The sequence below is a fragment of the Sebastes umbrosus genome, chromosome 11, assembly GCF_015220745.1.
Source record: "Sebastes umbrosus isolate fSebUmb1 chromosome 11, fSebUmb1.pri, whole genome shotgun sequence".
In the NCBI taxonomy this organism is placed as follows: domain Eukaryota; kingdom Metazoa; phylum Chordata; class Actinopteri; order Perciformes; family Sebastidae; genus Sebastes; species Sebastes umbrosus.
Window position 1 is genome coordinate 33,068,302 of NC_051279.1, and position 26,248 is coordinate 33,094,549.

The following is a 26,248-nucleotide window of genomic DNA, read 5'->3' on the forward strand; positions in this document are numbered from 1 at the left end:
ACTCACACAGCCATAAGCAGCTAGCAGTATATTTTAATATTATCTTCCTGTTGCTCTTCTAGCTCCTGTGCCACCTCAAGGAGAAGCTGCAGTATCTCAGACTCTCCGAACCAGACCCGTGCACCTCAGGTTACTGCCACCATATACTCTGAAATCCGCACGAACATGTGAACAGCAGAGAGGAGTAGTTCATGCTTAGTTACCATACCTAAACCCATTCACACTACTGCTGTTTATTTTTTTATATGTTCATCTATAGGTCTAACATTAAAGGCATGTTCTCCTCTGCTTCCATCTGCTGGTGTGCCTGGTGAATACTTCACTCCTCTTCTGCTGACGTTGACTCTTCTCTCTTTCCTTTCACCTCCTCCTCCTAGGCCAGTACTGGTACTGACATCACATCCTGTGTGAAAGCTCTTCTCCATACTGACTCTGATCTGACTGTCACCCCAATCATGGACAACCCAAAGGTAATGACATGCAGTATTATTGGACAGATTTCACAGTGTTTTCTGATACTTAAAATACATCTAAAGCACATCATTAAAAGTCAAATGATTTTTAATAATCTTTAGTAGTGAGTGTACTTGTGAGGAGGAGCCTTTCCTTATTACCTCCTCTTACAATTAAATTGTATAAGGTAAACAATATTAAACAAATTATTGCTGAAAGTGGGGTTTTATGTTCATTTTTAACTGAGTTCAGTGAAACATGGTTACTAGGAAGGAAGGGAATAGCTACATGGGAATTATGATATGAAGATCAGACAGGTCATATAGAGGCTGACTATGTGGCGTTCTCTCTCTATTTACCAGATTCTTAAGAGTCCTCCTGTGCGATTTGATCCTAAAACCCTTTGTGTACCAGCATACTCAGGTACTGTGGTACATTTGTTTTTCGAGTCAATATCAAGTGAGATTTTATCAGTGTTCTATAGAAAGTACAGAGGATCTATTGCATGTGGTCATTGGTCATTGACTTTTTTTCTCTCCTTCAGTTGAGAAGCTGCAGTCCCTGAGTGATGAAGAGTGGGCCGTCTTCCTCTTACAGCTTTGTTCATCCCTTGAAGAACAGAACCCCTCCACTGCTCCTCCTCCTCCTCACTCCACAGCCACTCGCACCAGACTCAACCTGCTGTGCTACCTCTGCTGTGTGGTTGGATATAAAGTTATTACTAACAGACTGATGAACTCAACACTGGTAGGAAAACACGTCTTTACTCCGGATTACTATTGGCTGGATTTAACAAGATCATTTTTTGCATTTTTAGGGAATATTTTAGACCTTGACACTGCATGGCAGTGTGGGAGTCTTTGCTCCCAGCTCAGTGAAACTGAGGTCGTTAAAATATCCTAGTTTTTCCATTTGAATGTGTGTAAACACATACAAAATAATAACTTTTTATGTAATCACTTTGTTTTCGTCAATCCTCAGTCTTTGCGATACATTTGTCAGCAAAGAGCTTCACCAGGAACATGTAACATGCGTGAGGTTCTTGCTGTTGCTTCCAGAAAGTCATTAGTCCCATACAATTATTCAAGACTAAAAAAAGGCTCTTTCGTCTGACTTTGAACATGAAATAGCCGAGAACATACAGTATATTTTTCAAAATTAAGAATTCAATTGTATAAAACACCCAAAAAATGTCCTCAAAATAAATTTGGATTTTGACTACTTTCAAGTCATGTCAGTACTGATAAACCACAGTGTTATAATAGATTTGTCCATGTAAGTCATCTGTTTTATTCATTCGACTTTAAAAAATGTACAATTGTTTTACTCAAGTGTCTACAAACTTAGTGAATTTGTCATAATAGATCTAAAACCCATGATTTGCTGTCATATATCATCATTTTTTACAGATTGGGTTCTTAATCTTATGTCTTTGTTCTTTCTCTCTATATCTGTCTTTCTAATCTCCTCCCTCCTTCATTCAGCTTCCAGTATTGACCCAGCTATTACGACAAGCTCCTAACTGGGAAGTGTAAGTACATTAAGCATGTATTCTCTTTATAAACCAGGGACCATGACTGTGCTGTGCCTCGCAGTAATGTTGGAGAAGTGGTTACTACCGATACACTTTAAAAACTAAAATAATCACAAGTGTAAGTGATTGAAAATCCTTTTTTGGATAATCCTGTGTTGATATGCAGAAAATCAACAGTTTTCACAAAATGTTTTGCAGACGGAGCAAGCTTCTCAGAGTGATGGGTCTACTGGCTCAGCACTGTACTGAACTGGGAGAGGACAGTCCTGTTTCTGAGGTCTGGAACACACACACACAAACACACACACACACACACACATGCACACAGATGGAAATTTCAATTCTGTATTGTTTCCAGTGCAAACTCACGTTTAGATAGATAATAGAGTTATAGCATATCTCTGTTTATTCAGCCTTTAGTGGCTACAGTTGTACGGGAGCAACGCTGGCACTGTAGAAAAAGCATAAAACGAATCATTCTAAAAACATCTGTTTTAATTTTTATTCCCAAAACAAGGTAAATGGTTATAGTCATATGAAAGTGTTCAATAACACGCTCTTCTGTGTGGAGATTGCATGTTCTCTCTGTGTTAGCATTTTCTCTGGGTCGTCCGGCTTCCTCCCACAGTCAAAAGACATGCAGGTTAGGTTCATTGTTGTCTATGAATTGCCCATAGGTGTGAATGTGAGCGTGAATGGTTGTCTGTCTCTATGATTGACTGGCGACCTGTCGGATGGGATTGGCTAGGATTGACCCTCTCAGGATAAGCGGTTACAGGTAATGAATGGATGGATGAATAGATGGAATTCCCAAAGCTTTGCAAAACTTTTTGAGGACCTAAAATCTGCAGTACCAGTTTACACCATGAGGTGACGGTACATACCAGCAGATGTACAGAAAGTATGACTGCTCATTTATGCATAAGAACTATAAAAGAAATCATAAGAACAATGAGTGCAGTACTGCATGCAGTATGTATAGTTGTTTCTTCATGTACAATAAGTCCTCCATAAGGTTGTTGAGCACATCTATGCTTTGTTTTGTAGTTTTGTAGATGTGTAATTTTTGTTTGATTGTTATCACGGCTTTTGTTCTGTTTAGGGGCATTTGACCAATAATTAAAACTTCTAGGCCATCATGAAGGGGAAATGTGCTCTAACACAAGATGTGTATGGGAATACCTGTTCTGTCCACACTAACTTTATAGTACTAGTGTGTACCAGCAGGTGGCATTAAAAACCTGCAAGACAACAAGTCTTTCATTAGCCTCACCAGAGATACTGAAAACACCTCACTCAACCACTCACTCACTCTCTTTCTCTTTTTCTCTCTCTCTCACTCACTCACTCACTCACTCACTCACTTTCTCTCTCTCTCTCACTCACTCACTCACTCACTCACTCACACACACACTGTTTTCTCTCTCTCTCTCTCTCTCTCTCTCTCTCTCTCTCTCTCTCTCTCTCACTCGCTGACTCACAAGGTTGTGTCTTGCATCACTCCTAAATGTTTGTTTTATTTTACAGTTTGGTAAAATGGGTTCTAAAAGCTTGCTCTTTGTAATCAATAATAATAATTGAACTCTGATTAGATATAGAGTTCCAGGTTATGATAAAGCTAATATGACAACTGGAAGTGGTTGTGATGCTAGTGTAACTTTTGTAGTAACTATTTAGATAGTAAGAGTTCTTTCTTGTAGATTTTATTTCGTTTTTATTGTGTGTTGATTTTACAGATTATTTGTTTCATATGATACCTATATAGTGGGCTTTCTGTTGTAGTTATTATAATGATAGTGAAACTGCTCTACACATATATACTGTATGGTTGCAAGTTTATTAGGTGCACGTCGCTAAAACTAATGCAGTCTAATAGTCAAGTCAATTTTATGTAACAATTTCACAAATAATTTTCACAAATCACAACTTTGCTTCAAGGGGCTTTACATTCTGTACAGCATAGGGCTTGTATAAGGAAAAAAAACCTTGGCAATATGTGATTTGTTACCTAATAAACAGGCAACTGAGTGTATGTAGCTACATCACTGTAATACCCATAATCATACTAAAGAAAGTACTGTAAGGTAATAGGACACACTTGTCTACACGCATTGTCCTAGACAGTGACACACATAGACAATTCAGATACTTTACTGAGTGCCCCTCAACACACACACACGTTCAAACTGAGCGGTGTTGAACTAATTCAACGTTAAAGCAGTTTGGTATGGTGGTGAGATCTGCAGCCTCTCTCCCTTATTTGATCCTTTCATCCTAAACCGAACCAAACACCTTCTTCCCGTCTCTTTACTCTTCTTTGTCTCTTCGTCTGCTCGATCACGTCTACTTATCCTGAATGTAATTCCATTCCGGCTACAATAGTTCTGATCCCACTTCCGCTCTCTTTCCTGGTTTGTCTTTTTTTCTTCTCTCTTTCTCCACTTGTTCTGACACTTTACTGCTACCGAGTCGTCACGGCGATTTACAAAATGGCCGACTGTGGCATAGCAGTGTTTTTTTTTTTTGCAGAGCGCTTGTTAAAGACAAATGGCGGAAAACATTTTCCGCTACCCTCTTTACCTCCCTGCAGCTACCGCAGGATGACAAATTGTTAAGAAAAGGACAAAGCTGTACATCTGTGTCTGTTTGTGTCTATGACTGTGTGTGTGTCCAGCTATAGACTCAGCAGGGGGGCTCTCCGTGTGTGTGTGTGTGTGTGTGTGTGTGTGTGTGTGTGTGTGTTTGTAAGTGTGCATGTGCTTTTTTGAGACATGTTTGTGTGTGTGCACTCAGCAGGGGTCCTGTGTATGTAGTGTTCTGTGTTCTGTTTCCCTATTTGTGTGTGTGTGTGTGTGTGTGTGTGTGTGTGTGTGTGTGTGTGTGTGTGTGTGTGCGCAGATGCTCTGTGTGTGTGCATTCATATGTTGTAGTGATACCAACAGATGACCAATAAAACAGCTCATACTTGTGTTCTCCTCTGAGTGTGTGTGTGTGTGTGTTTAGTCTCAGCAGGGGTTCTCCTGCTGCAGTCCTGCTGATTGGAGTGTCAGGGCTGGGCTTAGTTACCATGGCAACTGCTATATGCTTCGACCCCCCCCCCCAAAAAAAACACGCACACACAAACACACACACACACCTGTTTGTGTCTGTCTGTCTCACTCTGTCCTTTCTGTCTGTCTGCCTGCTATCTCTTTTCTCTCTTCTCCTTTATCCCGTCTGTCTTTGTCCCTCTCTCTCTCTCTCTTTCTCTCTCTCTCTCTGTCTTCTCTCCCTTCAATAGAATTAAATGAGAATAATATTTTCTGGGTTAATGTTACTAACACAATCTTGCTGCTTTCCTCATGCGACGTAGGGAAGCTGTGCTTTTCTAAAACCAACTAGATATCATTTTCCCCCTTCACTTATCGGCACTTATAAAGTTTTCTGTGGCTTTTAACAGCGTTTTAGCCGGTAAAGCTTCACACTGCAGGCTGTTTCGTGGGGATATAGAGTCTTAACACATCCTAAAAGCTCACAGCAATCTTTAGAAACACACCGAGGTCATTGGCTCCAGGAAGACACTACTTGAAGCATTTGTGAATACTCCCAAGGTAAAGATGAGTTTGGATCCCTTGTGTTGTGTGACAACTAATGAAATTTGATATTCAAAACATACAGTATAGATTAATATGATCAAACAAAATATATATTCTTAGTGCCTAATCTACGTCCGACATCTCTTACATAGGCATTTAATTCATTAACAAATCTGTTTAAATACAATAACTTAAATTCCTTTGTATATTTGAGCCACACATTTGTTGTCTTGTTTTACCATTTGACATACAGTACGTCATATCTGCCATATCTGGGACATATTTTGCAAGGGTTGTTCTTGGGACATCTCAGTAAAAAGCTAGCATGCAAATTTAGAAAGTTAAACAAATTTAAGTGGAAAGCTGGGCCGCTTGAAGATAAGAGGGTTACCTCTGACTGTAATGCTGCAATACTGCTTGATACGTCAGCCTCTTCTCTCACCTCAGCAGAGACAAACCTCGTATTAGCTGTAAAACGATGTGCAGTTCCTTCTTTATAGCGCCGATAATCCACCAACTTGTTCTCTGTATTCTTTCTTTACACATCTGCCTCACAGTAACTGCTCATGTGCACGTCATATTTGTGTGTGTATTTGCAAAACTTGCGTGTGCTGGGACATCTTTTTATTCTCTGCCCCACTATATATGTGTTGTTTATGGACGTTAATTAAGTGCATATGTATGTTTCCTTGTGTGCATTCATGTGCATCATTTGATCTGAGGGAGTGTTGATGCTGAGATAATGATAATGTGTTCTGGGAGGGAAAATAGTTTTGTGTGTGTGTGTGTGCGTTTATGTTTGCTTTTCCACTTTAGCTAGTTGCACAGGGGTTGCTTTCAGTACCCTCCGCCTGAGAGCAGCTGCATGACCAGTTTCAAATACACCCCAGAATCTCAGCTATCCACTCAGCCATTTGTGTTATCAGCGGGTTTAGCTCAGGAAGAGAGCGAGGGGGAAGAACGGAGAGCAATAACGTGGGAAAGAGGCAGAAAACCAAGAGGAGTTTGTTTCACAGCACATATCTACCACTCACATATACTTGGTTAGAAGTGACACAACATGGTATGTGTTTATAGTTTATGTATCCATCCATCCATCCATCATCTGTAACTGCTTATCCTATCCAGGGTCGCGGGGGGGCTGGAGCCGATCCCAGCTGACATTGAGCGAAGGTGGGGACAGCCTGGTCTAGTTTATGTATAGATAAGTTTAAATAAGGTCAACTAAAACATATTTTGGCTTCTGGTTTTATCTCAAAGTGTATTGGCAATAATGTTCAGACCTACTCAGGATTCCAGTGGCAAACTGAACCTGTACATGTTCATCGATGGCTCAGCATGAGGAGGATACACAACGCTCCTTGGGCAGAAATAAAAGGAGAGAATAACTCTTCTGGGAGAGGGGGAGATCTGTTGAGAGCGTACATGACAAACAGACTGTTACCACTTCTCACCCTACAACGAGAAAGAGAGACAGAATGTGATAGACAGTGAAAGCAAGCGAGTGTGAGAGAAAGATGTAGGTGAGAGAGAGAGAGATATTATGTGATACATACATACATAGAGGGCAATTCAAAGTAGAGCAGGAAGAAAAGACAAGTAGAGTGAAAAACAATAGAGGAAGGAGAGACAGAACAGAGAGAGAGAGAGAGAGAGAGAGAGATGGAAAAAGAAAAAGTAGAGAAGAGAGAGGGAGAGATAGAGGAGTGAGGCAGAACTTGCATCAGATCACAGAGGGAGGAAGCTGGCAGTAATGCTAATGCCAGGAAGCAGCCAGCCAGCCAGCAAGGCTGTCTCTGCATATACTTAACTCTGTGTGTGTGTGTGTGTGTGTGTGTGTGTGTGTGTGTGTGTGTGTATGTGTGTGTGTGTGTGTGTGTGTGTGTGTGTGTGTGTGTGTGTGTGTGTGTGTGTGTGTGTGCGTGCGTGCGCGCGTGTGTGGGGTGCATTACTTACAAGTGCATATGATTGCATGAATTTGTGTACCTAGTTATGCGTGTGCATATACTTAATGCTTGCAATACACTTGTTTTGTGTATACATGCATTCATGTGATTGTTGTTGCTGCTGTCCAGCTCATATCTCGCTTTTCTACATTATCTTTCTGCCTGTTTCCCAACCTTTTCTTTGACCTATATCTCTTTTCTCTACTTCTCTCTTTTCTTTATTCATCCTCTTGTCTCTGTTATGTGCATTCCCTCTTCCTCTTCCTTTTCTCTGTTGTTTCATCCTCCCTTTCTCATTCTCCTCCTCATTTTTTACTCTTTCTGCTTTTACCCTTACCTCTCTCTTGTTTCTCTCTTTTTTTTGTCATATACAAAAAAAGATTCATCCCCAGTTTTTTCATTTAAAATAGTATTTTTTATGTACACAGAATATCTTCTACCATTGAATATATGAAGAGAAGTTGCGTACACTAGTTGGTGTTGCATGGTCAGGTCATGGTCTACTTTATTATTTGTGGTGGTTATCCTACCTTTATTGTATTGTGGTGTGATTTGATATAGTCCCCCACTTTCAATCAGACATCACTAAATAGATTTGAAGTTAAAAGTTTAAAATCGGCCAGTAGGATGAAATGTTCAAGTTTTAAAGTCGTCTGTAATTGATGCCATTTATTAGGTGCTAAGAGGGGTAAGGCAGTCTTCCCTAGTTCAGTATTTACCTGAGGAGCAAGAAGTGTTCAACAGACCTGAGATCAGGTTTAGAGAGAGCTGGTTTTAAATGAGGAGAAGTGATAACCTGAGGTAGTTTAAACAGGAGATCTTTTATAAATAAAAATGATAGAATGGCTTCTTGTTGCTAGTGAGGACCATCCTACTTTTTTACATTTTACACAGCGATGAGTACGATATTCATCTCCTGAAGGGAAACACAAAGCATGATGATAAACTGCATCAAGTTGTTTTAAGGTAGAGTGACTAAGCATGAGAATAAAGGATATCTCCATAGTTGACATCTTATCTTTAGCTTCTGTTCCAGTTGCTCCACATGCTGTTTAAGGGTGAGACTGCTCTCTAGCCAAACTTCCAGGTATTCACAAGATTGGACAATTTCAATTTTAGATTATACAAAGATGTCTGAAGAGCCTTAAAGGCAGATTGTAATCATATATTTGCAATCACATATTAGATATATCCTAGTATACAGACTACATATGAAGGAATACCACCTTTGTGAAATTATAACTGATTCTAGAACTAATTAAATGTTATTGACATCATCTTAGAGAGCTGTTGATTTAACTCTGGTACGTTTTCTTGGCAAAAATTTCAGTTTTTCATTTACTGTTGCAACAATAAGACAGATGTGCTGATTAAAACTATATCTCTTCTCTCTTTCCAGGCGGTGTCCACACTGACCGACCTGTTGAGAGATAATCTGAGGAACAGTAGAGTAAAGCAGTTCCTGCTGCCGCCACTCGGGGAGATCCTCTACCTCATCGCCTCTCAGGTAAACTCTGCATTAAAGAAGCCAATATGAAGACACAGATATACAGAGACAGAGATACTGCAGTTGATCGAGCTAAAGGAAACATTTGAATGAATCTAAACACACTATATACAATAAGTGAGAAATGGGTGCACATGCACACAACGGGCATGGATTACAGTAGTTCCATAGCTGACAAAAATATTTCTTTTTGAAGGTTATTTTCTTTTATTAGACCGGGCGAAACGGAGGGTTAGCTGTGACATGTGATAAAGGTTTCTGATCAGAAGTCTGATATTTTTGTTATTTTGTATAAGTTTGTCCACGTGACTGTGGTTGATTCAAGGGAATGCAGAGATGTGAAGACCAAAAAGAAAACCACTAATGCTACTGCTGTGAACATATGAATCTGCATTCATTTTCAATTTAGACAAAAATGAGATACATGACGTCTCCACAATTTATTTAGTAAGGCTGCAAGACCACACCTTTTAAGTAAGTGATGTGATTTACAGAAGTTTGTAGTATTGAGGAAAAAGTCAAAGACAGTCCAGCTATATGGAGAATATGTGAATATTTCTCTAGCTTATGTAGCAATCATTCACTGACTCACTCATTGTAACAAATCTTTGTGAAAGTATTCCTTACTTCTTATTAGTCTAATTAGGGTATTGGATTCGGTATTATGCGGTTTTGAAAGTCACTTAAAGGTGAGATTGGAGCAAATATGATTAAAAAAAAGTTATTTTTATTAAACCCTGACAGTAGTACATGAAACAGGTAACCTGAAAAAAATCATGTTCCTTTGTGTCCTCCGGTGTCCTCCGGTGCTCCTAACGGCATCTGTGGTTATCTCTGGTTTAGCTGTAAAATGAGAAAGTTTGAGACGCGGCCGCCAATGTGAAATCTGTTGAAGGGACACCAAATTCCAGTCACATGACTGTAACACAGCCAATAGGAACGCTCTCTCAAAGAAATGACCTGTGATTGGTCAAAGTCTCCCGTTCCAGGGTAGATTTTCTAAAGCCTGAAAACAGTCATGAGGAGGAGCAGAAGTCCGATGTCAGCGACATCCTATTGTGTCAGGGACATTAATTCAATCTCAGACAAGTACTGTCAACGTTGCTGAGGCCTACAGTACATACAAACTAGACCTGCTAATGAAATATTCAGAAAAAGTCATTAAATTCATTGATTGATTCATATTAAATGTTATGAGAACATGCAGCTCCCCCTGCTGGTAAATCCCAACCACCAACAATAGTAGGATGGCAAACTGTAAAGTTGTTCATCTCTAGTTTGTTCTCCAAATAATGTCAAACTACACAAACTAGCCCACAACATTGTGATATGGGTATAGTAGTATAGTAGTAATATTTATGTAGACATGGCTTTTTAAATGTGGATAGTGAAAATCACCATTCAGAGAAAGTCTTAAGACTTCCCTAGTCTTAAGTAATAAATGTAGAACGACTGCTTTCTTTTGAGTTAATGAGTCAAAGTCAATGGAGCACAACACCGATGCCAAGATGAAAGATCAAAACACATTTTCTTATTACTTCAGTGAGAAAGACCAATCTCGAGTGAAATGAATGAAACTGAGTGCTCTGCCATTAGGTAATGGAGTTTAAATTTACCTGCTGACTAAATTGAATTGAAAGCGAATTGACCCCCAGCCCTGAAAATTACAAGAGTGAAGGAGGCCTTGTTTGACTTCATTAGAAAAGGTGATCCCAATTTATTTCTGGTTAACCTCAATCTAGCCAGGCAAGTCGATTAAGTGTGAGATTTTTATTTACAAGACTGATGGATAACCTTCAAAAATCGATCACCCCACCTGATTACACTTATTACTCTCCTGAAGCCACGGGGAATCTCATCAGTGTCCTCCAAGCTCTTAATAAATTGACTTTTCTGCTCCTGCTAGAGCTGGTGTGTTTCCATGGATTCTAGTGTGTTCTTAACAAATAATAACGCTATAATGAACCGATTCCTGTACCTCAGGGTCAGTTGTTGAACAGCACCTTAAAAGTGTAAATGTTTCTCAGTTAGTTACAGTAAGAAAATAAAAGACAAAAGCTAAATGAATGATTTTTAAAACATAAAGTAGAAGTACACTTGATTTGAGTAATACCACACTTGGTGTGATAGTTAATGAGGGTTTAATTGAGGTATTTCTAACTGTTGTAAACCATTAACCTTTTCCACTCCACCCCTCTTTTTCATAGACCCATTTTAGTCTTTTTTAGGGGGGTCCAGCGGGTCTTTAGGGGAAGACAGCTGGTCAACAGTAGATGTCACAGAGAAGTGGTGTACATCATCTGAAAGCTGGGAATATGAAGATTAATTTGAGATGCAGCTCAGCACTTTGTGTCAAGTTGTTATAATCATAAATCGGAAATAAACAATCAATTAATGAGTTAAAGTAAATTTTGAAAGTGTATGAGAGCTTAGAACATTATGATAGAAGTATATGATGGTCATCCCCATGCTCACTTATGTTTCATAAGTTGCTGCATTAGTTTTTGGGTTCATACCATTTGTTACACAAATTTGGTGCTAAATTTAACCTTTTTGTTTTACCAATCGAGAATTGATAAAAAAATTATCAATAATCCCTCCAAAATACCACATTAAGACACCAAGACCTTGACGAACACCACAGAAAAAGCCAAGAATTGCATTTTTCAGCGATTGGATGGCGAGCACTTGTGTTCTTGAAACTTATTGTCAATCTAGCTATGAAAGCCATCCATCCTCTGAATGCTTTAGGTCTCTAGTTTGATCCATCCATCCTCTGAATGCTCTAGGTCTCTAGTTTGATCCATCCATCCTCTGAATGCTCTAGGTCTCTAGTTTGATCCATCCATCCTCTGAATGCTCTAGGTCTCTAGTTTGTAGCTGTCAAGTTTCATGAGGTTGTGATGATCCTAGAGGTCACCGAAGGTCATTTTATACAGGGAGGTCAATAAAATGGCTCCTATGGGGACTAACATCATCACACATGGATACAATTGGGCTCATTGAATCCACAAGAGCTTTTGTAGTCATACCCAATTCATGCAATACCAAGACTGTTTATGGAGCCCAGTATGCATAAATATTCAAACACATCATTTTAGAATAGATGGAAATAACACATTTGTATTGCATGCAAAATAAACGCAAGGTTTTTGCCCCAAACTGGATGTGATTATAATAAAGTGGGCATGTCTGTAAAGAGGAGACTCGTGGGTACCCATAGAACACATTTTCATTCACATATCTTGAGGTCAGAGGTCAAGGGACCCCTTCAAAAATCGCCATGCCAGTTTTTCCTCTCCAAAATTTAGCATAAATTCATAGCGTTCTTCCCAACATGCTAGTATGACATGGTTGGTACCAATAGATTCCTTAGGTTCTCTAGTGTTATATGATACCAGTACCTTCACTCTAAAACTGAGCCTGAAAAAAGTCAAGTTGGCCGAGGGTGCCCACGTCCTCAAGGAGTGGAAAAGGTTCAATATATTTGTACTTCAGGAGTAAAGTCAAAACGGCATTATTTTTGCTTAAATAACATCAAAAGTTCAGGCCTCTCCTTTCTCCCTCTGCTTCAGAAAACTGCATACTTGTGTGACAAGAAGGCTAACATTAGTTGTGTTGTATAGTCACTGTGCTGGCTGGTATTTCTAGAATAGAGCGTAAAAGATGCTTTTTCTTGTTCAGAAATATTTTCATGGAGTCGCTGCTTTCTGTGTTGTTGATATGTCGCCAACTATCTATATACATACATACACACACACATATACAGGTATATAGTCCCTAAACACTCTGGCTTGCTTGATAGTGCATAGTGCAGGCTTCTTATATTAAGTGATGGTAGTTATTAGGTAGAGGTTAGTAGTACCTTATTGTTGTAAAGCTACCTGCTTGTCTGCTTTGCATTGAGGATTTGATTTAAAAAATCTCCAGCTGTGTTTTTCAGTCAATGACAATGATTAGTACGACTTTAAGTGCTTTGTGGGCTTCTATCTCAGACTTGTGGCTTATTTCAGTTTTGACTTAAGAATTTGTGGTTCCTCCAGTCAGCAGCACCAGTCAGGGATTTGATGGCTCTAAAAACCCAGTCTGGCAGGTTGGCTGTCTGGTGGGTTTTCTGGTCCGTGTCAATGATCAGCTGCATCGCTGCCTCTATTCTCAAGGTTACATATAACCACAGAAACATGAACTTTTATTGGACTTTGGACTGATAGTTTCAAGGTTGAAACAAAAAGTTGTTAGACTATTCCCATATGATGGGTACAAGTTGGGTATGGTGAATTATTTTTTTCCTAAAATAGTACATGACCACAGAAAAAAACATTTAGGATCACGCTGATTAAATTCTTTGAGGCATCATTTGTAGCACATGATGTGAAACGCTTCACTGACAACAATAATACACAAGGAAGTTGAAGTTCTTTGAACAGCATCAGTGGTAGCTAATTTCTTCATTACAACCAGGATTGCGGCCGAATAGTCCTTTTCTCTTAGGAAGGTTCCTAACAGAGTGAAATGACCCGTAAGTATCTCAGTAGCAGCCATGATGAGAGCTGTTTGAATCCTCTAAATGTTGAGGAAAGGAGCTTCAATGCTTCCTTTATTATCTCCTTTAGCAGAGGATATACTGGACCATCCTTTACCAAAGGAAAGGAGAGAATACATCCCACAATTCCTGGCAGCCGCAGCATTTAAAGCGACGCACAATTCGGCCGTTCCTGAAAACAAACTATGTTTATCTCGCATATTTTCATACGCTTATACACTCATTGGGATTCATGTTTAATATCAATGGACAGTGACAACCATTTTGTTTCACTTTGTTTTTAATTAATTATTTATTTGGAACATGTAACAAATACCTCAGTAAAACACAAAACAAGAATAACTAATAAAATGAACAGTAAACAATCTATTAACAAATAATCAACATAAATAAATATTACATGTCCCAAAAGGAGAGGGAAGAAGTATATGGTCTTACACCTTCTCTATAGCTCCAACAATTAGCTCAATATTTATCATATATTCCTTTGTTTATTTCAATTCCATCCTTGGTAATGAAGTGATATTTTTCACCAGTTGTCCACATTATATCAGAGGATTTTTTATTATCTGTTGATGTAAAGTGTTCCAGCAGGAGAAGGAGCTGTGGTATCTCTCTTTCACACACCACAGGTGAAGCAGTCTGTCATTGAAAGACCTATTTAACAAAGTACGGGGGGAGCAGCGTCTTTTCTAGTCCATCTTCAGAACATTGTAGTTTCACCACGGCAGACCGGCGTCACTAACATCCGCCGCCGTCGCATCATAATTACGAAGCCTAGTGTAAGTCCAGTCTGATTCTCTTAACACCATGGTTGTATTTTCCTAAGTACTTCTGAATTCTCCTTCTCATCTTTCTTTGACCTCATGACATTTTCCATCGAGGTCAAGGAAAAGTGGTTAGGAAAAGTGGTTAGGACGTCATTTTTTGACTTTTCGACCGCAGCCCAGTTACAATGAAAATCCCAAACAGGATGTGAACTCATCCCGGCAGGTGGAATCACTTTGTCTGTTTAATGGCAGGAGAAAGTTTTATTTGAGTAATGTGGAATGGCCCTTTAAGTGTCCCCAGGTAAAATCAGCCGCTTTTCTCCTCTCTTCTTCTTCTTCTTCTTCTTCTTCTGCAGCAGCAGTCAATGACAATGATTAGCTATAGCCTCCAGTGCTGTCTTTATCCTCAAGGTTAGATATAGCCTAAAGCCTAGCACAGTAGCAATGGAACGGGGCATTGTTTCATGAAAAGATAAAAATATTGGTTGAAATAATCCGAGTTTTGTAAGGAATGTAAGACAGTGCTGGTGTAACAGTATATATAACGTATTTTGTCAGGAAATAAGTATACAATTTCATCAAGATCAGATGAATAAGAGTCAATCAACAAAAGACATTTTTGATAATCATTTAAGACATATAAAATAAAGATATATTTTCCTTGTTCCAGCTTGTCAAATGTGTGGATTTGCTTCTTTTTCTCAGTTTCATATGATTGTAAATGAAACATTTTTGGGATTTGAACTGAAAAAAAAAACCAAGCAATATCCTCGATCTCTGGGAAATTATGATGGGCATTTTTTCACTACTTACCGACATCGACTAAAATATGAATTATTTGTTAACGTAGTAGTTGAGAGCTGAATTAAGAAAATACATAATAATAATCATTTGCAGTGCTGTGAATTTTACATTCAAACTTTCATGAGTATCATGAAAGTTTGAATTATTCTCTTTCTCTGTACCTCTTATGTAAAAATGAGTGACATGATTGAGCACAGCAGAAACTGAAGAAAATGTTATGTTTAATGCTCACACACGTTTCTTTTTTTTTGTGAATGTTATTTATTATTAAAATAAGAAATCATACATAAAAAAAACCTTCAAAATTAACAGGAATTACAGTTCAAGTGTAAACCTTTTTAATGCTGCAACAAATTGGTCAAAACTTAAACAGGAATTAAAATTCCAATATATAATGTACAGTATATAGTATATAAAAATATAATTTAATAGATCGGCCCCATTGTCACCGATATCCATTCCAAATGTTTGAGTCAGTATCAGCCCGATATCTGATCCGGTATCGGTATCTGTGCATCCCTACATCCCCCGATGAGCTCAAAAGTCCATCCTGGCTGCACTGATCTCAAATTGTAAATATTAAACATGTTCAATATTTACGATTGGATATCCTGTTGTGTGTGGGGACATACATATGTTCTAAGTAAAGTCAATATTTTGAAGATAAAAAATGTGAATAGTTATGAAAGCATGTTCACGCACAGACGTGGTAATCAAGATGTCATGGCTCCTCTTGCTCCCTTCTTCCCTCCCCGACTTGGCCCTTTCTTGCCCTTTTCCCTCTCTCCTCTCTCGACTTGCATCTCCTCCACGTTATCTCTCTGCCTTTCTCTCACTCCCACTCTACTCCTCTACTGCCCCTGCCCCCCCCATCTGTACCCCCTCCTCCTCTCTCCTCTCTCCTCTCACCCTTTCTCCCTGTCTTTTCTATGTCTCTCTATCAGGAGGAGAAGAGAGGCTCCCCAGAGGGACTGTGGTTCGTTCCCGCTGCCGCCTACACTGGCTTAATGAGGAGCCTGCGGGAAGGGGTGAGTGTCTCTGTGTATGTCTGCGTGTGTCTGTTTTTGTGTCTGTGCCTGTGTAGCTGTGACTAAGTCTCTCTCGCTGTGTGTGTGTGTGTGTGTGTGTGTGTGTGTGTGTGTGTGTGTGTGTGTGTGTGTGTGTGTGTGTGTGTGTGTGTGTGTGCGTGTGCGTGTGTGTGTGTGTGTGTGTGTGGCAGGGGATCCCTGTGAACAGTAATGATGAGGCAGCTGTGGGGGCCTAAAGCGTTGTTTGCCAGCTGCAAGTCAAGGGCATGCAGAGCAGTCACACACATGCACGCACGCACACTCTTACCTGCATCAAACACAACCCTTTACTGCTCAGCAGCCTGACCTCAGCAGCAATTAGGACCCTCCAGACACACACACATATACAGTAGATGGAGCAGAAATATAGATAGCTTTCTTTTTCTCTCCTTTCTATCTCCTCTCTTTTTCTATTTAATTATCCTCTCATATTAGTCGGTCATAAAAAATAAAAAAAAATGAGAAGAAGAAAAATGATAAATTATGACTTTGGTTGGTATAATAGCATAACAAGATGTCACAAATGTCTCCAGTGAAATAGCGGTGTCCTAAAATATATCAAGAAATATGTAGGTAATTTATTAATGTTGGCATTATGCTACTGACAGTTAGAGATCGGCCTGGTCCTATTTCGGTTAGGACCCTGTGCTTCTTAACTTAAGCTATAAGTAGGGCTGCACCATTATGGCCAATATGCTAATCACAATTATTTTGATCAATATTGCAATCATGATTATTTATCACAATTATTCATAGATTTTAGGGACAAAATATTTTTATTGCACAAAGCGCTGCCTTCACTTCCATGTTGTGCTACTTTACGGCTAATTTACAAATGTTTGCATCAAAATAAGACTTAAAATAAGTTTCTTCTTCACCTGAATTCAGTGCATTTTCACTTTACCCGTCTGCTCTCTGTTAAAACGAGTAATATACAGTTCATTACTCTTCTACTCTGGACTGCAGTCGCAACATTCAGGAAAGTTTTTCACAGACTGCCGCTGTAGGGTGAGCGCAGCGGCAAGACGGCTCCCCAAAAGTGAAGCCAAAACATCTTGATTGACCCCTGGTGGCTGGTTGGTAGTTCAGGAAGCGCTTGATTACCACCACGAAGGCCAAGGGCGTTGGTTTTTGTCTGTCTGTCTGTCTGTCTGTTAACAGGGTTACTCCAAAAGTTTGTGATGGATTTTAATGACATTTTTTGAAGGGGTGGGGTATGGCACAATGAACAATCCATTAGATTTTGGTGGCGATCCGGGTCATGATCCGGATTCAGGAATATTTTTAAGGATTCCGATCAGTCTGAGCATGAAGACCACAGGGTATAACAAATGCGCAGTGTAACTGATGACGCGTTGATGATGTATGACTTCACCTTCCTCCTTCTGAGAGCAGAGAGACATATGTGTGCATGTGTGTGCGGGAGCTGCTGTCCGTCCGTGGTGAGAAAGAACAAAGCGGTTGCTGACGGGATGAGAGACAACGTAGTGTAACGTTATACAGACATAACAAGGCTGCTGAATGAGAGAGGCATCTGCCGATACGTTACACGGTAACACATCGTGTTAATAATAAGCCGACCACCCCACGGTACCGCCAGCTGTGAGCTGGGATCTGTTTTTAAAGTCACGCACCTTGGCAGAGGTCTGCGCTCTCTGAGTGACATTCTAGTTTGAAATGCAGCAGAGTTTTCTATGAGCGTAGCACGCATTTTAAACGTCAATATCACGGTCGATCATGTTCATTTAATTGTGGGAAGCCAAAACCGTGATCACGATTAATATTCGATTAATTGTGCAGCCCCAGCTACATGTGTCTGTGTTTCCTCCTTAATTCATTGTACCTGGAAGAAACGTGAGGTTTTAAAGTTTAGCTTTACTTGTTTTTGTATCAAATTGTGTACAGCCGAGTGCTTCCATATCACACCATATAGATATAATAGTGTTCTTCTTTGTAGTGTTCATACATGGTGGGCCATTGCTGCTGAACAAGGAGAGTTTTGGTGAGGGGGGGTGAGACTAGTAGATACAGTAAACAGGTGGAGGGAGAGAAGGGGATGGATGGATGTTGTTTTGTCTCTCAGAGGTAGAAGGGGTCTTACTGTGGTGGCCCACTGTAGCAGAATGAATATAGATGAAACTCTGGTCTGCGCAGTTGTCAGCTAGTACCTACTGTTGCTTCATTACCACTGGGAGTGTAGTGGGGGTGTGGGGGTGGATGAACAGAGGAGGGGTGGGTGTATGACAGGAGCAGGGAGGAGAGGGGTTGAGGGGAGGAGAGAGGAGGTTGACTTATTTATCATTATTGAGCTGTGAGAGTAGGCTGACGGAAAAACGCACACGCATACACACACACACACACACACACACACACACACACACACACACACACACACACACACAGCCTTAGGGACCAGACACTCATCCCCAGACCCAACCTGCCTCCCTCTCTCTCCATCTCACCCTCCTTCCTCCAGTCTCTCTTCCTCCCTGACGGGCTGTTTTTCTCGTGGATGCACAACTACACTATATTTGCTATTATATTACAGAGCAGTCTAAATAGTCTAACTTTGTCTCATGGGCATTACATTTCCTGGAGTTAACAAGGTGGTCGCACTATACCATCACTTACTATACTTCCACAGACAGTCATATATTTGCACTGTAACTATATCATTCTTAATGCAGAAATGGCATTTTTTGTGGAATACTGCAAAACTCCATTATTAAACCTGCAATAGGCAGAATGTTTTTGGCATCTTTGGGCAAAAATTCCATAATAACCTTTTAGCATATTGTAATTCAAGTGTTCTGAGAGAAAACTAGACTTCTGCTCCTCCTCATGGCTCTGTTTTCAGGCTTTAGAACATCTAGCCCGTGACGGGAGACTTTGACCAATCACAGGTCATTACAGAGAGAGAGCGTTTCTATTGGCTGTGCTCCGGCTGGTGGGCGGTGCTTGGTATTCTTCAACAGATCTCAACATGGCTGCCGGGTCACAAACTTTCTCATTTTACAGCTAAACAGTACACTACAAGATGATTCTGAAAACATCTGAGGAAAGAAATAGGCATCACAGTAACAGAATATTGATTCATATTCGATCAGCGCTGCCTAGTTTGACCGTTTGATCAGAGTTCGCGAGTGATTGACAGCCGGCACTGAGTCATTAAAATGTTTTAGCATATCACAGGCAGGGATGTCACGAGAACCGATACTTCGGTACCAAGTCGATGCCAAAATTCTAAAAACGTGACGATACTCTTTTAATACAGTACCGAAGGTACCGTACGATGCCTGTAATGGTCATTGGTAGGGATGTGAGTGAGGAAAATTTTCCCACGGGTTCATAAACTCCGGTAACACCGGTGTTACCGATTACACCGGACATTTGACAAGAAAAGATTACAGTCAATATGTGCAGAGCGCTGACTCTGATCTTTACTGTCGGGTGGCGGTGTGTCTGGCCTCTCCGGTAGAGCTTTTGCTGTGGGGCTCCGCTGCGGGGGTCTACCTGGCGCCGCTGCTCCGTGCACACCGGCTGTGACGGCTCCATCCACCTCGCGCCGATTACCTCATTAACGTTATGGTTCCCTAATAGCATTGGGATTAAACGTGAAATATTGCCAAATAGGTGCGTTTGCTTTTCGCTTCCACAATAAATCCTCTGCCTCCTGCTCCTACTACTCTGAGCTGACAGACCAGATGCATTCATGGTCAGTATGTAGTGTCCGTCGTTTGACTATCGATTAATAACATGCCGCTGATACGCCAAAATGAACAAAATGGGTCAAATTATTTGTATTTATTACTTAAAGGCTACATGCCTCTGTTTTTTGTAATGTTCAAATGTTTTTAATAAAATAGTGTGTGTTGAATTACAGTACAGGGGATTTGTTGTTGTTTTTCTTTTTTTTTACCGTGGTATCGAATTTGGTAGTGAGAATCGTGGAAATTCACTGGTATTGGTATGGACTTCTAGATTTCTGGTACCGTGACATCCCTAATCACAGGTATGACTAGATGCAGGTATACAGCCACAGCAAAGTGGTCTGTCTGCACAATGAGGGCACTATAGTTACTGTTATTTTCATCTCATCAATGTAAGTTATTATTGAGTGTAGTCTCCCCCTAGGTGGAATTAAAAAGCAGGCATAAATCTTGAGTTACAGTATTAATGTTAACAAGGGTGGTGACAACATGGTCACAACAAATGCATAATATGACTGATATTTAATGTGAATTTTTTAAATGAAACTGAACAACCTGTGTTGGATGACATAAATATTTTAATAAACGTTTTATTTTTTACTTTATTTAGAAGTAATTGTATTAAATTAAATGTTGTTCTGACCGAGGTGAAGAGGTGACAGAGCCAGTGAGAATAGAGTACATGAGGGACTCGTGTGCTCTGATCTGCTTGGATAATCCAGCCATGGGTTATACAGAGGTGAACATCTGGTCAAAAAAGACCGCAGAGATAGAGTTGCTCATCCCTGACAGCAAGAGTGGAGCATGCAATAGAGACAGGCAGAGAGGGGAATAGACAAAGAATTAGTATTTTGTTTTTTTCAAATTATGTCAAATAGGGTGACAAATAGCCCAAGGCCTGAGGCTGCTCATGCTGCCAGTCCCACTGAGAACCAACACCCCAATGTGTGCCGCTATGCAACTTTTATCAATGTTTTTAAATGCTGGTCCAACAAAAGAAATCAATGTCCGTCCATTTAAACTGAACATTTAAGCTGAGTTTACACAGAATAAAAAGAAGACAGCTGATGTAAATAAAAGAGACAGGGAGCAGGAATTATTAAAGCATTGATATATTGCTTTGATCATTTTATTGTTATAGCGGTCATAGCAGTACTTTACAGAATATTGCAGTGATAAATAGTCATTAGGAATGAACCTATATTTCAAACTCTATACATGTATTTTAATTCTGTGTTTTTCTTAAAATGTATTTAAAAGGTTTAGTAAAAGTCTCATTCTAGATGAACTGCGTCTCACCTGGTAAGTACACGAGATCAGGCGACAGCAGCAGGCGGCGTTGACAAAAAGCTGTGGTCAAGACGGACAATTTCCAGCAGCCTTCAAAGAATTTACAGGAAGTCACAGGAAAAGTTACTTCCTGTTAGATCCGATCTGTAGGCTACTTGTAGTTTACAGACTATGTTTGGATTTGTTTATATTTGTTTGTAAATATATGTTGAAATGTGCGTGTATCTGGCGTTGGATTCTATCCGTTATTATTGTTTTGTAAAGCATTGTGATGAGCACTCGTTTTGATTAGTGCTTTATAAATAACCTTTATTATTATTATTATTAGGATTATTATTATTATGATTATTATTATTATTATTATTATCAACCACACAAGATATGTTAGTTAATGAACCTTCATTGCACAACATGAGACTATCAGCCTACAATCTAGTGTTAAATATTACAATTACACAGAAGGTTGTGACTTTCTGCAACACGTGGTGTTTGTTGTCAAAACTAAGAAACAATCAGCTCTTTGATCAGGCGACAGCCAGGCGTTTCCCATAATGCCCTGGGTCGTGCAGTCGGTGGAGAGCAACTGCGGCCGCCTCGATCTCGCGAGGTCATCGTTGCCCACGTGTGCATGACGTCAGAGCAAGTCGGCATCAAGTCGTACACAAATTTAAGCGGCATGCATTGTGCGCCGATCGCCGGTGATCGATTCTGCGCCGGCCTGACTCATCTCCAACGTGCCTAATGTCTCACGCTCCTTTCATTCCCCTTGCTCTTAAACAGGGTATTTAGACCCGAGACATCTGTTTTCAGTTGCTGTAGTACAGTAATTTGATTTTAAATTTTTTTACTTAAAATGGTTTACATGCATGTGGTCTTTTGGATCACAGGAATGCATGTTTTAGCTCTGGTTTTGGTCCCCACCAATTCCTGAGGGAAATGTCCGGCTCTTTAACTTCTAAGTGTCCTCTATGTTCACCAGCTAGTCACTAACTTTGTCTGCCGTTAGGTACTGGGCAGGTACTGCAGCATATAGTTGGTTTTTTAGAGTTGTTTCTTTTTGCTGAAAGCAGCTGCCTGCAGCAGCTGGAAAGGAGTTTGAGAGAGGAGTTGCGGGCTGAAAAAACAAGACAGTTTACAATATGCAGAGTTGGGTGATAATTGTCTGTTGGTCCGACATACAACGAGCAACAACTTTTCACATTACACATATTCATTTGATCCATTGTTAATATAAAACTATTGATTAGTGCAGCTTTTAATAAAATATTTGAGCCAGCTAACTGCCCTCCAAAGATAAGTCAGATGTTGGATGGGGCCATTTAAGATTCAGGAGCATTGATTGTCTCTATCAGTTTCACTTGCCCTTGGGTTGAAAACTAAATATTTAACTGTTACACAGTGGAGGGGATGTAAAGTTGGTAGCAGTTTGCTGTGGCCTTAATGTATTCCAATGCAGTTCTGAGGAATCCCGGAGCAGAGTTATATATCACTTCAGATTAATTTTCTCTCAAATAGCACATGAGCGTAAATAATGTGATGTTTGAACTACTCTTGGTTGATCACTAAAGACCTTTTTTATATTGTCTAATTTGATAAGTGACCAACTGGTTTATTGCTGAAGTGGTGTCTCCAATATTTAGTGATGCATTTCTCTAGTAGTGTTGTCTGGAGAAGGAGATTGTCAGTCTACCAATGTGCTAAATGTAAATCCAGTGCCACACACTGTTTATTGCATGACAGCATTGAGATACAGCGCCAAGACCCGGTCTAATGCGCTCCAGGCAGTGTGATTCTGAAGCGTTTTCTGACCCCCTGGATCACCCCAGCCCCCTCCGCTGCTGTTGAGAGTTTTTCCTGATTTACAAGTAAAGCACCGGAGAGAGGGATGGAGATCGTTGTAGTAGACGAAGGGGTCGACTGGGGAGGGGCAGAGCCAAAGCGAGCATGGTGGTTTTACCAGTGGAGAGGGAGATAGTGGGGGATGGCAGGGAGTGACAGAGAGGAAGAGAGAGAATGATCAGTGCAGTGGGAGAGGGAGAGGAGATGGCAGGGAGTCAGAGAGAGAGAGAGAGAGAGTTGTACTTGGAGAGGGGGAGTGGATGGCATGGAGTGAAAGGCAGGTTTCCAGGCCAGACTTGAGCTGCAGGAAATTATTTATGAATCTGAACAAGATGATGCTTCTGCTGCCGATGATGGAAAATGTGTGTGTGTGTGTGTGTGTATGTGCGTGCAGCAGAAATGATGTGTGAACTGTATTACAGTGATAGAAGCCAAGGGGCAGAAGGCAGAAATCCCCGTCACACACACACACACACACACACACACACACACACAGAGCCTATTAATGATTTATCACTATCTTCCACAAAGGAGAGGAGAACAGAGGGGGACTCTCGAAGACAGTCATGGGTCCTACCCTCGCGTCTCTAACATAAGATGACCATTCCACGTGCACACATGCACACACGCACACACGCACACACACGCACACACAGTTACTGTGTTGTATTGATTTGCCCATTTTTCAACAAAAATGAGTGGCACTGTCGTTTATGCACAGAAAAACGAGGGAAAGATGACAATAGCACCGTGAGTGTAACTGTCTGTCCACCTGCCTGTTTCTCCTCTTTTTACTTTTATATTAGCCTGTCCTCTTCCTATGCCAGTTTGTCTTCCTGTACTGCCTTTTGTCTGTCTTTACCTACCCGTATCTCTGTTTCTTTATCTGTTTGTCTCCTTGTCTGGTCTGTTGGTTATTTTAGATGTGCTTCTCTGTTTGTCTGTCTGCTATTCTGTCTCGTTTCCTGTTTGTCCATTTGCACCTCTAACTTGTTGCTCTTTTCTGCTGTTTTGTCCACATGTCTTGCCTCTTCCTTCACGCCCCGCCGCCTGTCTGTTAGCCTGTTAATCAGACAGTCTGTCTCTCTCTTTTGAATGCGGCTATTAGGGGTGTTAGATGTTCTGTGTGAAGCTGATAGATGGTGTCTGTGTCTTTGCCATAGGGGCTCATTCAAAACCAGGTGCACTGGCTTCTAAAGGACTTTAATTACAGAGGGAAACCACATCAGACATGTGGACACGCGCACTTGCGCACACACAGGCATACAGACAAATCCTGCATCATGTGATGTAGTTTTTGTGATGTGATCTCTTTCTACTTGAGACTCGGAGGCCAGGTGCAAACATGTTTGGATATAAAACTAATCTACTGATCGACACTTGAAGACAGGATTTTATTGTTCCGTATCTGCCGTGCCTTTTAACTCTTTTCATCTGGAAACGGAGGTTTTCCCAACTTTTTTTAGCCAGGGGGTTCAAAGTGCTTAAATCGTATCTGTCAGCCCTGAGCTACACAGGGAGTTTTTTATTTTGTATTATTCAATCCAGTTACCAGGAAGCCAGTTAGTCCTGTTGAAACCTGACGAAAAAGATGGAAATCCTGTTTAAAGTAGAAACACCAGTAAGATAAAATAAATGTTTTCAGCAATTGCCAAATTCAAATCCAGGAAATTGAAGAATGTATGTTTTGCCAGAGTATTATATCTATCTTAAATAGTCCTAAATTAGGATAAAAAGTACCGACTCGGAAGTCATGGCTGGATGTTTGAAGTAAGGATGTATGAGAGTCGGTATGTAATTTAATTAGATCTGCTCTGTGACCCCTCTGGAAGGCTCTAAATCTACCAAATGTTAGTGTCTTACTTATTTTATAAGATCTATACCAATCATCAAGGAGGATATACAGCTGAGTCAGAGAAACATTTCTAATCTTTGACATAACTAATATATGAATTGTCCTAACATTTTCTGCAACTCAATATCAGGATGTCCTAATATTTTTTTTTTACATTTACTATACACTGCAATACTTATTGTGCACGTTTAGTTTAATGACCCATTAGCAGTCATTTTTTGGATTATCTAAATTATACAATATTTTTTGAATAAGTTTGAAGTTTTTCTCCCTTTGTCTACTGTTAATGTATTGTTAGAGATATATTTACCATTATTTATTTATGAATAATTCTTTATTCAAACCCCTTGAATCTGAATACTCCACCCCAACAAATGACTCTCACATTGAAGGGAAACACTGGACAAGATGCTACCACCTAGTTTCACAGCTTGGTCCAAGTTTTGTGAGACGGACGTGTCATGCAACTCCAACACACAGCCGACCAATCGTGCAACTTTATCAATCAGTCAGTCACTCAGTGACAGACTTTTGTGTTTGTAGGGTTAGCCCTCTGTGGTCCAGCCAAAAATACTGTGATTGTATAATACAGATCTATAATCATTTACGTTCAAACTTGGCAGAGTCATGTGTGCAAAGATAAAGAAATGTTAAATGACCTTGTAGCCAAGTTATCAGGGAATCCGTTTCTTTAAAGATGGCTCTGTGGAGATGTGAGGTTTAAGTAGGACGCGGAGTATAATATAATGAGTGTGTTTCTCGGATGAACTTGTTTCTCATACTGGGAGAAATTATAATGAGAATAACTTACGCTTTCCTCTGTCTCCTGCATTGCTTCCTCTGCATCATAATGATGGAGTTTCTTGCATGAGCTACTTGTTTCTCACCACATATAAGGATATCTATCTCACTGCATCTCCCTCTTTCTCTGTCTCTCGGTCTCCCCCTCTTTCTCTTTCTGTGTAGTTCCTGGCAGGGCTACAGTCTATTAAACACACAGACAGTGGGTGCTCCCCCGTGGGCTCATTAGTGAGCTGGCCCGCACGGCCTGGGGAATGCTGGAACAGACCATCCTACTGGTTCCCGCAGGGGTGCCGGAGGATTCATTATGTTGTCATGCTACGTAGTCCCTTGGTGTTGAATACACAATGTGATGTCCCATATTGGATTAATAGGCAGGTTATTTTAGCTCTCAGTTATGATTAGAGTTCCCATGTGGTTGACTAGGCTGTGTCTCTAATGTCTATAAAATGTTAAATAACTGTGGATCACAGCCTGACCGTTGATGCATGGTTAAATGTCAGAGAGGTACATCCTTGCCTCCATAAGAGAATCAAGATTTTGCTCGATTCTAA

The 26,248-nt window shown here is 40.3% G+C and overlaps 1 protein-coding gene across 7 annotated transcripts in view; it reads left to right on the plus strand.

Moving 5' to 3' along the window:
• ulk4 (unc-51 like kinase 4) overlaps positions 1 to 26,248 on the plus strand; it is a 105,392-nt gene that overhangs the window by 8,125 nt on the left and 71,019 nt on the right. For 6 of the 7 annotated variants that reach the window (XR_005208892.1, XM_037785236.1, XM_037785239.1 and 3 more), the window contains exons 12-19: positions 63 to 129; positions 378 to 470; positions 816 to 876; positions 998 to 1,200; positions 1,938 to 1,984; positions 2,186 to 2,264; positions 8,908 to 9,015; positions 16,077 to 16,160. Coding sequence is in view for 6 of the 7 variants with exons in the window: in XM_037785236.1 (XP_037641164.1) it covers positions 63 to 129; positions 378 to 470; positions 816 to 876; positions 998 to 1,200; positions 1,938 to 1,984; positions 2,186 to 2,264; positions 8,908 to 9,015; positions 16,077 to 16,160 (742 nt within the window). In the remaining variant the exon portion in view is untranslated. The remainder of the gene's footprint in view (positions 1 to 62; positions 130 to 377; positions 471 to 815; positions 877 to 997; positions 1,201 to 1,937; positions 1,985 to 2,185; positions 2,265 to 8,907; positions 9,016 to 16,076; positions 16,161 to 26,248) is intronic. The other variant, XM_037785237.1, reaches the window with a different exon arrangement.